At 42.5% G+C, this 14,228-nt stretch overlaps 1 protein-coding gene and 1 long non-coding RNA gene across 2 annotated transcripts; one reads left to right on the top strand and one right to left on the bottom strand.

The window, feature by feature from the left end:
• Positions 1-5,012: 5,012 nt before the first annotated feature.
• Positions 5,013-7,862, bottom strand: LOC131960962 (uncharacterized). The gene is made up of 3 exons (XR_009389806.1): positions 7,681-7,862; positions 5,441-5,535; positions 5,013-5,066 (listed from the first exon to the last, which is right to left on the bottom strand). It is a non-coding gene; the product is annotated as an uncharacterized LOC131960962 (long non-coding RNA).
• A 157-nt stretch (positions 7,863-8,019) lies between these two features.
• LOC131960910 (uncharacterized) lies at positions 8,020-11,174 on the top strand. The gene is made up of 4 exons (XM_059326175.1): positions 8,020-8,395; positions 9,191-9,440; positions 9,854-10,157; positions 10,811-11,174. Exons 1-4 carry the CDS (start codon positions 8,375-8,377, stop codon positions 10,980-10,982), a joined length of 747 nt encoding a protein of 248 aa, XP_059182158.1. The 5' UTR covers positions 8,020-8,374; the 3' UTR covers positions 10,983-11,174.
• The last annotated feature ends 3,054 nt before the right edge of the window (positions 11,175-14,228 follow it).

The following is a 14,228-nucleotide window of genomic DNA, read 5'->3' on the forward strand; positions in this document are numbered from 1 at the left end:
AAGATGCAGCTTTAATTCACCCAGAATGATAAACAAACCACACAGAATGCTTTTTAAAACATGCAAATAAGAGTGTATGGACTGTGAGGATCTACTGAACTACTTTAACTGTGTGCCAGGGGGACCTGATGGGAGCAATGGGTTTGGGAGGCAATAAATGCTTGTTATGATCTTTTGAGATGAGCTGACAGAGATGAGGATGGACTCACGCCTAGTCTTCTGGATGATGGACTACCTCACGGGGCAACCTGGTCTCACAGGAATCCGTGAAATAGCTACGGATTCGCTTAACTCAAAATCTGTGGAATAGCCACGGAATCACTCAAATTTCCGTGAAACTGACACGGATTTCGCTACAATGCAAGTTAATGACAGTCATATCCCGTGGCTATTCCAACATACAAAGTGATTATGTACATTCACTGAGTGAATATTTAGAAAATAAAACATATATTTCTTGCTAGAAATGTGATCAAAATCCATTTTTATGCAGAAACTTAGTCAAAATATTGATTTTTTTCACTAAAAATGAGAGAACTGTCCGCCATGTTTTTTGTTCTGACCGCCGGGACCTTGAAAGTCACGTGACTTGGAACAAACCAATAGGAAAAAATATCCATGGAATAGCCACGGGATATGACTGTCATTAACTTGCATTGTAGCGAAATCCGTGTCAGTTTCACGGAAATTTGAGTGATTCCGTGGCTATTCCATGGATTTTGAGTTAAGCGAATCCGTGGCTATTTCACGGATTCCTGTGAGACCAGGTTCCACGGGGAGACCTCAGTTCATCAGGCTGAGGGACTGCTCCTCTGAGACTGTGGTCAGCAGCACTGGAGCACCACAGGGGGCCGTGCTCTCCCGTCTTCTTCACATTCCGCTTCAAGTACAATTCAGAGACACATTCAGAAGATTTCGGACGACACTGCAATTGTGGCCTGTGTGAGGGGTGGAAAGGAAGGAGAATACAGGAGCCTGGTGGAGCAACCAAAAGCTAAGGAGATGGTGGTGGACTTCCGGAGGACCAGCCCACCCTGCCACCAGTCTCCTTCAAGGGGGTCTATGTGGAGGTGGTGGGGTCGTACAAGTAGCAGGGGTTGCACCTGCACAATAAACTGGACTGGTCAGTGCACACTGATACACTCTGGAGCCAGGTTGGACACACTGGAGGAGGTGGTGGAGAGATGCACTGTAAAAATGTTCGAGGCCATCCTGAAATACCCGGATCATCCGCTACACAAAACCTTTGTGGATCAAAAAACAGCAGTGAACGGCTCCCCTTTCTCTCGTTGCAGGACGGTGAGATACCTACAGCCATCAGGCTGTCTAATTCTTCCAGAAATTCTATCAGACTAACTGAATTTCACCTCGGGGATAAATAAAGTAATTTTGATTTGATTTAGATTTGATTTACGGGCTAAATTATCCCAAATTGCACCTGCTGAACACATTTCTTCACTTTCCAGTTTTGGAGCACAGGCTGTACAGTACCTATTATTGTAGATAATGATTATTCACCGTCTCATATTTTTATTTTAAATCCAATTCAGTTATTTTTGTTTAAGATTTTACTTAATTGTACTGTATTTTATTTGACACCTGAATTTTCCTTCAAAAAAATCATTGCTCACTGTCGACTCCCTGTGTGTATTTCATATGTTGTAGGATAACAGCTTGAGGCTACCGCTGGCTATTAAAAAGTTACAATAACAAAAAAAAAACAACAAACTAATACGTGTTTTAGTTGTATGCCGAATTTTCTAGTATAGACTCAAAAGGATCCAAATTCATGTTTGGTGAGGTTAAAACGTTTATGGAAAAGCGAAACAAACATAAATAGTAATTTTAATAACGGGATCTGGTTTGGCGATTTCCCGTTTACCTGGATTAGTGTAGTCGTGTATACATTCCTTGAATTTGTTTAGTTAACCTGAGTTCTCATGTTAAAACCTATTTTAGCTCCATGCTCCAAGTTAAATAAAAAGTTACTTCTCACTTGGTCAATATGAAGCTCCAAACTGAGCCGATGTTTGACTTGACGCCATTTTGGGAACCAAGTTTATTTATAAAAATGTAATTTTCCCACCAATACATAAGTATTTTTTATACTATATTAAACCAACAGTCCACCGTATTGTTTGTCGTGTTGAGAACTCTTTAAACCAAAACAAAACAAAGATAAATAGGTTGTTAAGTGTGAAATTTTATTAATCGAATTTAGTGATTACAATTCATCACATTATTTGTGGAGCAGTTATTGTTAATGATCACAACAATGCACACCAAGTAATGACAACATAAATATGTTGTTGGGGTTCATATATTATATTATTTTGTGTTTCTATTGCATGTCTTGCAGTCAGGACAGCAGTGACCCTGACTCAGTTTAATGGTCATAGACCGACACCTGGTGGTAAGTTAGCGAAACTGAAACAATAGTTAAATAAAATAATAGTGATTTTTTAGTTTCTGACACTTTTGGATAATTAAACATGCCCCAGGTCAAACTGACCCACGAACATTATTGCTGTTTCTTTTCTTTTTTTTTAAAACTTAGTTTTTATTTAAGTTTAATTTACAATCTTTTTTGATTCTTTTTTTGATGTTTTTGTGTCTATTTTTGTGTCTTTTTTATTCTTTTTTATGTTTTTGTGTCTTTTTTTATTCTTTTTTGATGTTTTTGTGTGTCTTTCTTTTGATCTTTTTGTGTCTTTTTTTGGTCTTTTTGTGTCTTTTTTGTTTCTTTTTTTGGTCTTTTTGTGTCTTTCTTTTGATCTTTTTGTGTCTTTTTGGATCTTTTTTGTGTCTTTCTTTTGATCTCTTTGTGTCTCTTTTTGTGTCTTTTTTTATTCTTTTTTTATCTTTTTGTGTCTCTTTTGATTCTTTTTTTTTGTTTTTGTGTCTTTTTCTGTCTTTCTTTTGATCTTTTTGTGTCTTTCTTTTATCTTTTTTTGTGTCTTTCTTTTGATCTTTTTGTCTCTTTTTGTCTTTTTTGATTTTTTTTATGTTTTTGTGTGTCTTTTTGTGTCTTTCTTTTGATGTTTTTGTGTCTCTATTTGTCTTTTTTATTCTTTTTTTGATGTTTTTGTGTGTCTTTTTGTGTCTTTCTTTTGATCTTTTTGTGTCTTTTTGTTTTTTTTATTCTTTTTTTGATCTTTTTGTGTCTTTCTTTTGATCTTTTTGTGTCTCTTTGTCTTTTTTTATTCTCTTTTGATCTTTTTGTGTCTTTTTTGATTCTTTTTTTGATCTTTTTGTGTCTTTCTTTTGATCTTTTTTTATTCTTTTTTGATGTTTTTGTGTCTCTTTTTGTCTTTCTTTTGATCTTTTTGTGTCTCTATTTGTCTTTTTTTATTCTTTTTTTGATGTTTTTGTGTCTTTTTGTGTCTTTCTTTTGATCTTTTTGTGTCTTTTTTGATTATTTTTTTGATCTTTTTGTGTCTTTTTTGATTCTTTTTTTGATCTTTTTGTGTGTCTTTTTGTCTTTTTTATTCTTTCTTGATGTTTTTGTGTCTCTTTTTCTTTCTTTTGATCTTTTTGTGTCTCTATTTGTCTTTTTTTATTCTTTTTTTGATGTTTTTGTCTTTTTATGTCTTTCTTCTGATTTTTGTGTCTCTTTTTGTATCTTTTTTGATTCTTTTTTTGATGTTTTTGTGTCTCTTTTGATTCTTTTTTTTGATGTTTTTGTCTTTTTTTAATCTTTTATTGTGTCTTTCTTTTGATCTTTTTGTGTCTTTTTTATTCTTTTTTTGATCTTTTTGTGTCTGACACCATATCTGAGATTCCACCAGTGAACTGATGAAACAACTCCTTTCAACAGTGAACAACTGAATTCTGTGATAAATAAAGTAATTTTGATTTGATTTTGATATCTGCTATAATAAATGAGGAAAATGAAAAACCAGATAGATAAAGTTTAAAAACATTTATTATAAAAAAACACAGCAACAGCATGGCAAACAATGATAACCTGTACAATTAACAATATAAAAATGAAAAATAAACAGAATCTGTACAATTAACAATATAAAAAACGAAAAATAAACAGAATATGTACAATTAACAATCTAAAAAATGAAAAACAAACAATTAAAAACAACAACAATCTGTGCTTTTAGGTTTTGTTGTGTTTTTTACAAGCACACCTGCGTGCCCAGGAGGTCTTATTAAATTCCTCTGTGGTGATGCCACCTCTCTTCTCCGTCAGCCACTGCTCCACAATCCTCTTCTCAGGGTCGTGCGAGGCACAAAATGTCTTCCTTGTCATCCTGAAGATGCTGTGGCCAGTGGCTTTCACCATGTGTTGGCCACACAGGTGACAGGTCCTCTGTTTACGTGGCGGCAGAGGACCTTCCTGCATGGCCTTCCACTTCTTCTCCAGCCTCCAGATGGTGGTCCTAGGGAAGCAGGTCTTCATCCAGTCCTTTAGAGACATCACTCCTGCAGCCGCCGTCTCACAGAAGTGATTCCCTTTGTAGGTGAAGTGACCACCACAGAGGGGACAAGAAGCGGCTGGCTGGGGAAGAGAGGTGGTGGCCTCCTCCTCTGAGCTGCTGCTGCTTATGTTCCAACCTTTGGAGAAAAAACATTATGTAATTAGCAAAGATGCCAAAATAACAACAACAAACACACAAACACACACACACACACACACACACACACACCGTTCTACTCAGCGGGGCCACTCCTACACTGTGGGATGCCTAAAGTGGGCTGGCCCTTCCTTTCATGGAAGGGTCAGCCCTTCCTCCTTGCCTCTGCCTCCGCCTCGGCCTTCTGCCCTTGCCTCCAAGGTCCTCCACAGAGCGGCCTGAGGCAGTGGCACAAAAGCTTTGGCCCTTGTAAGTTGTGTGGCCAAATTCCCTTCTTTTGGGCTGGCCACACTTTGAGCAGGGGTAAGACTTGGGTGGTTTACGCATTTTTTCAATCTTCTTACCCTTTCTCGCTCTCAGCCACTGCCTCAGCCCTCTTCTTCCTCCTGTACGCCGTGGACTTTGGTACAGTTTCTCCCTGAGGTACAGGAGGGTAGGCCACCACCCGCCTCACGGTGCTGGGACGCTGCGCTCTGTCTGCATGAACACAAAAGTACAAGTGTAAACAGAACAGTAGCTGATTGTCTGAGCATCAGATGAGGCAAAGAATGACGCCGGGATTCCACTGGATGGGTTACGACTCTGAAACGGGTTCGTCCGCAACGGCTGCGTATCTCCACAGCAGGGCCGTGCAGAGACCTTTGTAGGGGCAGGTGCTCAAAGTTAAAAGGGGGCACATGGAGCACGGATTTGAAACACAATAGAGAATCATACCTTGCAGTATAACCGGTTGAATTGTAGCAACCCATATTCATAAAGAATGTAACATGGAATCACAACATACCATATCATTGTACATACTCATATATTTGTTAGCGGTCAGTGCAAAGCAAAATTAGTCACTGTTTTACCTCATGGGTACATTGAAGAGCTTCTGTTGAGGGGTTGCTGAGGAGGCTGCTGCTGCTGCTGCTGATATTGCTGTATTGATCTGATGTTGTAGACACTAAAAAGAGCATGGGGGAGATAGTAGCTGATTAAACAAGTGTTATGTGATCATGAAAAGATGCAAAGATAACTAACATTGAAAATGGCTCACTGTGACTGACCTGCCATACTGCTGATAGTTGGAGGAGACTACTTGCTGAGAGAGGCTGCAGCCAAGGCTGACTGCTTGAACTAAACAGAACAAGTTGCTCATTCAAAGCCATAATTCAAGCTGTGCATTAATTTAGGACATATGAAGATAATGTATTAGGTTGAACTTAGATCATCATTGCACACTGGCCTGTTGCTGAACTGTGGCTACTCTTCCTGGAGTCCTTGCTTTTCAGTTTTAATCAATCTGGAGGACACAAATTAATCAATTCTGACACCTCTTTATTTTAATTTCACAGCTTTATTTTTGTTTTCTAACCTCAGTAAAACCAAATGCAACCAATTGTTTTTACACAAACATGACTTCAACATGAAATGTTTCATCCTGTATGTATTAAACACAGAGTGACATTTCATACCTTTTCAAAAAATGTACTGTATAGCCACACATTTTATCCATTCATAATCTGCCCTTTATTATTCCTAGTGCTACTAATAAAGTAAAAAATAATTAAATGATATAGAACTCACATATTCAAATATTTTTGTGCTTTTATTCAGTTTGATTATCGACTTTGCGCAAGACAGCAAGGTTCTAAAAGTTATATAATTTGTATGCATATTATATTTAATTTGTGTATAAGTGTTGTAAATAAACAAGTACTGATATGTTTAAATGAGAGGTTGAGAAAATCAAGACTCATATTCTATTATTGTTGTGTTTATACTGTAATAGTCCAAAATTATGTGAATATGCAGATTGCATAGTTTTAGTGAAATAACATAGTCTATGCCTCGTTGCCTCTAGAAACATAGGGAAAAACAGCTTGACAGTAAAATAACACGATATATCTCTCAGGGCTTGAAGCAGAAAAAAATCGTGTGCCTGAAATTTTTTTATGCATGGGGGGCGAAAAAATAAAAAGGGCCCATTCTGCACAACATGGGGCCCCACAAGCACGCAAAAAGCTCTGATGCATCATGTATGATGAAATATTAGCATTAAGTTAAAAGGAGATCCAGATCAAAGTAATTAATGATATGGTACTGACAATTAAAAGTATCGAACCAAACCATCTAGGGGGGGTCCGGGGGCATGCCCCCCGGGAGAAAATTTGTACATTTTTAAGTAAAATGCATCTATTTTGTGCACTTTGAGAGCTAAATGAGAGCAAACATCTAGAGGGCACCAAATAATTTTTTGCATGTGTGAAGGGCAGCCAATAAGGCACTTCCTCTTGTTTTCACCACTCTAGAGGCACTTTAGCACGCTTTTTCAACCATGGAGGCATGAAGGGGGCCGGTCGATCATAAACAAAGCAGCATGGCTAATTATTATGCACAGTGTCCGCTGATCATAAACATAGTGATCGTGAATTAACGGTACTCGCTAACTGCGCACAGAGTGTCCGGTGCTTGTTGTAAACAAACAGATCGCTGTTTCTCCTGCAGCAGCAGCACATACACACTGTACTGCTACAGAGCTAACTGCCGCTAACGGCGGCTCTTCTTAACGAGCCGGCCTCCGGCTCGTTAGTGGGTCGTTAAAAAGCGAGTAAGAAGGAGTCGCTGGATTAGTCTCCAGTCACTTTCTTGAGAAATAGTAATGACGTGGGTCTCAAGCACGCTCGGCGATGAGCCGCCTTCTTCTTCTCCGGCAGGCTGTACGCTATCCACCGTAATGCTGCCCTCCCCGGTCATACCCAGATCTAACTAGGTTTTTTTTTTTTTTTTAAACATGATTAAAAAAAAAAAAAAAAACACCAAAAAAAATCCCGAGCCGGATTTCCGGCACCGTGCCGGAGGTCTTCAAGCCCTGATCTCTAATGCACTTTGCCCATGACAAGAGAAACATACAGAAACAACAACAAAAAAGCCTGACGTACTTTTTCCCCACAGCACGCTGTGTGTGGTTAACTAGCGGCTATAACTTGTGAGAGGTGTGTGTGCAGATTTGTACAACACAGAGGATGCTCATTGCTCACTTCACTTCGTCAGTCATCTTACAAGAATACACCGTGCACAAACTAATACCGCTGCAAAACTTACTCACCGGACAGGAGACTAGCAGTGGCCGTCTCCAGCAACTTGCGATTAGCAGCAGGGCATGCCTGGGCGCGTCAGGGCAGTGAGGGCACATTGTGGATCATGTGACCGAACAAGGTAGGTCTAAATTATTACTATTTTGTTTTAATTCTTCTTATTTTGGGCCACATAGACGGACTTGTACGGACACACATACAAAAAAAAAACCCACACTGACAAAAGGGCACTTTGGGCATCAAGGAGCAAAGGGGCAGGTGCTCAAGTGTAACAGAGTTATTGGGTGATTCCACTTGCCATGATTTAATCAACCAATACCACCAAGTTATATTGAAGTTTTGTGTTTTGATTGGTCAGTGAGCGTCTCCTTTGTATATATATATACCATTGTACATGACTGAGCTGTGTCAGTGCACGAGGAGCGTGCCCGTGGTAGGTTGAATCGCACCCAGTCATACACATATTGTGATTGTTTATTGTAATTCTATTTCATTTTCATACGATGTTGATGTGATAATGCATATGCCCCCGTGTAATGTAGCGACATTATTTACACTGTCACAAATGCTTATTCACTCCAATGTACAGAAAGTGCTTAGATCATGCTAATTAGCTTAGCATGCTAGGTCGCTAATTTGCTTTTATCAATATGTGATTAGGATGACTGGATGTGTGCGCTGTGCCGTGTCTGTGGCTGACCGGGAATGTCCCCTTTGTTTTGCCAGGTACATTTTGTGTTTTTGTTTGCATATGTGTTCTATTTTTATTGAAAATTGTGATTGTAACTGTATGTACGTGACTGAGCTGTGTCAGTGCACGAGGAGCGTGCCCGTGGATGACTGGATGTGTGCGCTGTGCCGTTGTCGTGCCAAAAAGTGATTGCCTGCCAGAATCTGATTTCTGGCCGCGGGAGCGCGCACGGCAGCCCGTTGAGCGGTAGCGTAAACACGTCTGCTTTTCTCTGGATTAAACGGTCTTAATATGCAGATACACACAACTGTATTATAATGTAATTATAGCAAAGGCATGTGGCTCCGAAAGTTTAACGTTTGTTGTTGCGTAATTATTACAACTGTGGTCAAAAGAAGTGTAGTTTGTAGCGAAATCAGACATGGCAACTACGTGATAGACACGTCTATTTCAGTTTTCACCTCGCAAAAACTGATTGAAGGCATAGTATAGTTTCTGCCTAAATATGACTTGATCTCATTCATGAGCTTCATAATGTAAACACTAGAGCTCACAGGACAGCTTGGAATCCCTTTAAAGGACCATTACAACACAAAATTTGCATTTTCACCTGCCAAAAATTGATTGAAGGCCAGATACAGTTACTCAAAGGTTATTTCTGCCTAAATATGACTTGATCTCATTCATGAACTTCATAATGTAAAGATCTGACCGCTCAACGGGCTGCCGTGCGCGCTCCCGCGGCCAGAAATCAGATTCTGGCAGGCAATCACTTTTTGGCACGACACCGTGTCTGTGGCTGACCGGGAATGTCCCCTTTGTTTTGCCAGTTTTACCAGAATAAATCTGACCCAAAAGACAGCCAGTGTGGATTCTTCTACATTCTACAAACACAACGCAGAGTCTACATAGGTTACACAAGCACCCTCCCGGAGTCCCGAGGTCGCACGAGATCTCGCAAATTCACGCTTAATCAAGTGAACCACAAATCATTTTCTCCCACTCAGAGGTGTAGAAGATCAACTCGGTCCTGTCCTGTAGATCTACCTTTTTGTGGAGATAATTGTGGTTCAACCATGGGTAAGTTCAATCTTTATATTAATATACTACACTGATAATAAACTAAACATTTATTTTGAAACTATTTGTCGGAAAAGCCATGTAAATACCATGTAAATGTCAATAATATATATTATACTATAGTATATTATACTATACATGTCCTTATATAATTTCATTTTTATTTGATCTTATTATTATTATATATAAATATATACTGTACCATTATTTTATTATATACTATCTAGTCACTATAACATTATTACCATCATATCATCAGTATAGTTTCCATCATCTTGTTTTTGTTGTTGTTGAAAATTGAAAAAATATATATGCTAAGACAAAATAACTGTAGTTAACATTGTACTTGTGACAATAACATTTATTATATTGAGCTATAGTAACAACATAGTAAACTATTCTGTGCATTTCAGTGTCTTTTCATAGGAGGAGAGCAGCTGCTTTGTTGCTTCTGCTTGCAAGACAGCAGAGGAGGGGTAGAAGGAGAACAAGCCGGCACTGGGTCCATCCATTAAATCAGCGCAGGCCTCAACAAGGAGATTTTTATCATCTTGTGGCTGAACTGCGCCTGGACAGTCAACGGCATCATCAGTACTTTCGTATGGTTGCAGAGCAAATGGATCTGCTTCTCTCCATTATAGGCCCAGAACCCACCAGACAGAACACTAACTACAGAGCTGCCATCGAAGCAAAGCAGAGACTGGCTGTTGGACTGAGGTGAGCTTGACATTATGTACACAATGAATCACTGATCACAATAGGTTTGACCTTTTATTTTTCTAAATTAAAGACACAAAGTGAAAACAGGAATACATTTATAGACATAATATAAAAAAGGTAGAGAAAATAAAGAATTGTAAAAAACAAATAAAAGTATAAAATCACAGCAAAAAATATATAAATATAAAATCACAGTAAGTATATATATATAAATATAAAATTACAGCAAAAAAAATAGAAATATAAATCACAATAAACCAACTACTTACTAATTGTCAAACATAACTACAGATCTGCGTATTCGCTGCTGCCCCCCCCCAAATGCAGGTCATCCTCTGAGGCCAGCATTTGCGTGAAGGGCCCTATTGGGCTAAAAGGCGGGGGATTTGCAAAGGTATCTGACCTCTGAAGAGGTACAAAGTGTGTGTGGGATGTAGTAGGGGTTTGAGTTTGAGTGTAGCTTGGATGTGGTGATTACTGTGTTGATGAAGGGCTGTTCTCAATGTTGTGCAGCAGGTTTAAAATTCCTATTTTGGCCTTTCTTCTTTTGTTTTGGTCCAGTCTGTGGAGTTGTGGGATGAGGCTCATTGAAAAGTGATAGCACTCATCAATTTCACTGTTTGGTTTTGAAATTGGCTCTTCTAAAATAGACAGGAGCCAGTCTTCCACATCCAAGCTCTGTGCTGGTCTGTGGCTTCTCCTTGGGTCGGTGCGACCCCCCCTCTCCCTTGGGCTCCGGGACCTGTGGGGCCCAGATGTAGTAGGCCCCGGCACAGACTGTGCTGCGGAAACCGTCTGTGCTCTGCATCCACTCGCCGTTAGAGAAACGGACACTGGTGGCACTGATGCAGTGGAAGGAGCCTGGTCACACACAAGTTTGATGAGTTACTGAACTTAAAAGTTATGAAAGTTGCTTTGGTGAATAAAAGTTATATACTGCAATATTACCTTCTCTCTCAGTAGAGACCCCAACTCCTCCTCTTCTGCAGCCAAGGCCTCAGCCGTCCATTGAGCCCACTGCTCCCTCTGGCTGGGAGTGGGACTGGGAGTCTGCACAAGCACACACACACACACACACACACACACAAAGTTTGATGAGTTACTGAACTTAAAAGTTATGAAAGTTGCTTTGGTGAATAAAAGTTATATACTGCAATATTACCTTTTCTCTCTGTAGAGACCCCAACTCCTCCTCTTCTGCAGCCAAGGCCTCAGCCGTCCATTGAGCCCACTGTTCCCTCTGGCTGGGAGTGGGACTGGGAGTCTGCACAGGCACACATTATAAAAATGAGGTGAATGTTGTCTAGAGACATTAAGTTGAATGACCTTTAAATTTGATAATATTTTACCTTTTCTGTTGTCTTTCCTTCTTCCGTAGACATCATGGGCTCTCTCTCCTGGCTCGTCATGACGGTCTCAAAGTTTGCACTGACTGAAAGCTTTGGCCTTTCACTTTATATTGTGGAAGAGTGCCACGCTCTGAGCCAATCACAAGTCTCCCTTTGTCCCCTAACCTGCCCAGTTTCACACCTCAGCCCTCCCCCCACACAAGCCCCCACTAGAAAAGTTATGGAGGCGTTTCAGGTGGGCCTCCTCCACCCGCCTTCCTCTTCTGCAGCCACTGCTCAGCTGTCAGGCCGCTCTCCCTGACAGGACACACCCAACTTCTGTCCTTTCGCCGGCCATGATGGTAAGCGAAGTTTCGCAGGAGGCCGCAGTGGCTGCACTTCACACTAAAGTTCGGCCTGGTGTTGATTGGCCGTCCCTGACTCTCAGCTTCTCTCCTCTCTTTCTCCTTCCTTTGCCGTCTCCGAGCCGTGGTGGGTGGGACATAGACGGGCTGGGATGGTGGTGGCGGCAAAGAAACAGGGGTGGGAACAGGGGTGGATTGAATGGATGGGAGAATGTAGCGTAGGGGTCGGACAGGTAGGGGTGGAGGGGCAACAATGTAAAACGGCCGAGTGGGAGGAGGAGGAGGAGGACAGCTGCTGGTGCTGGTGATGGTGCTGGTGGTGGCTGAGGCAGTTGGAGGTAGGGTCGGCCGGACCCCCTGGCTCTTTGGCCTGATGCCCTGACCTGCTGTGTCCTCAGGGTCTTTGTACACCAGCGGTCTGACAGGAGGCTTCAGTGCAGCCTCCAGCAGCTGCCCGGGTGGGAGCAGCTGATCAGGGGCCTCCATGGGCACAATTGTGGCAGCTGTCACCTGTTGCAGCACTGTCAGCTCCAGCTGCTTCCCCCTCTGATGGTACCTGTGGATGACAGACATGGATGTGAGACCTGTAACAGGCAGGCTTCAGAGTGATCCCCAGGAGGAAATCAGTCCTCACCACTGAGTCAGGGTCCGCTGATTTATGGAAAACAGTTGGAGCCCGGTGGCTTCCATCAGGAAGTTGTCACTGAGGACATTCTGCCTGATGACTGAGTAATCACTTAGAATGCCCCGCCACCGGTTGCTCCCCCTGTTCCCCTCCAGGTGAGCCTGGCACAGCCTGAGGCATATAGCCTCCACCAGCCGGCTGGTGCTCGGCCACTGGGCGGGGCCACTGTTGTGGCTGTATGCAGACCTGAAAGGAGACAAATCATTTGATCATTAACACTGCCAAAACAGCCAGGTAAATATTGTGATCCACATAAGATCGACAGTGTTTGTGGCTCACCGCCTCAGGCTGTCCACTCCCACAGTGGCAGAAGATTTCGTGTAGGACCGCTTGAACTTCCCCGTGGGTTGCTCGTCCCGGTGCAGAGCGGGGAAGTTTACGGGTGCCCTGTCAGATGGCAAAATCTCCTGCCACAGGGCCACAAGCTCCTGCGCCTTGCTGCGCTGAACAAAAGCCTGATGGTGCAGCTCCACCAGGCTTTTTGCAAGCCTGAGCAGGCGATTGTAGCCCTCCTCGGCCTAGCAGAAACGTAAGAAATGGAACTTGGGTATGGAAATATACACAATAGTACAAAGAGAAGGAGAAAATGCGGAAAACTGCTTACCTGATTGATGTCAGGCTCCTGGACCGGGTCCTGCTGGGCCGGCTCCTGCCGGGCCGGGTCCGGCTCCTGCTGGGCCGGGTTGGCCTCCATGTCCGCGTGGAGAGCCGTGGTGTCGAAGAGGAGCTCCTCCCCAAAGCCCTCATCAACAAGGAGGCTCTCCTCGTCTTCCTCCTCATCCTCATCCTCCAGCTCGATCCCATCAGGTTGGTCAGGATCTCCCCCAAAATCCTGATCAACCTGATCCACTTTGTAATCGGATTGAGCTAATAGATACTGAAAACCTATTAGCTCACCTGAAATGGGGGGGAGGGGGGTGAATTTTAAAATATAGGCAAAGACAGAGGGTGCGTTTCAGATCGTACGCTGTGGTAAAGAAAAGCTTACCAGTGTATTCCATGGGCTGGGAGAAGCTCTCGACCAGCGTGACCCCATAGTACTTTTGAGTCAGCTGGTCAAGGCGTTGCTGCTGACACAGGCTGTAGCAGCGCACATTCTTGGCTGCCGTCCTAACTGCCTCACGTCCCCTGTCCTCGTTCCACCGAGTCATCCCCTCAAGGAGGTACAGGTCGTAGTATGCAGCACAGGCACTGGTCCCTGCAGCAGGATGAGGAGACTGAAATGCCATATGTCCAGGTGGACGCTCAGGTACTTCCACTGGCTGAACAGGCATTTCACTGCAGCTCTCCCCTGGGCTGAGCAGCAGTCACGGTCCACATAGAGCACCTTTGGAGGGACCACTCCAGCTGCCCTGTACCGCTGCATCAACCCAGCAGCCATCCTCTCCAGCCACCTGCCTTCCTCCACCGTCAGCACTGACACCACGCTTGTTCCCCACATTGGTGCACCAGCCTGCCGAGCCAGCTGCCTTCCCGGCCAACTTCTTGGTGATCTGCTCATTTAAAACATTATTTAAAACATCAACAGTTCGACAGGAATGTGTACGAGTCACACTTTGTTTGGTATTGTTATTTTGATTATTCTACCTATTAAAATGATTTGATTGCTGCTTCTTTTTGTGTCTGTCCCTGTTGTCTGTCTCTGTTGTCTGTCCCTGTTGTCTGTCCCTGTTGTCTGTCTCTGTGCGTG

The sequence above is a fragment of the Centropristis striata genome, chromosome 22 (genome assembly GCF_030273125.1).
Source record: "Centropristis striata isolate RG_2023a ecotype Rhode Island chromosome 22, C.striata_1.0, whole genome shotgun sequence".
Taxonomy (NCBI): Eukaryota; Metazoa; Chordata; class Actinopteri; order Perciformes; family Serranidae; genus Centropristis; species Centropristis striata.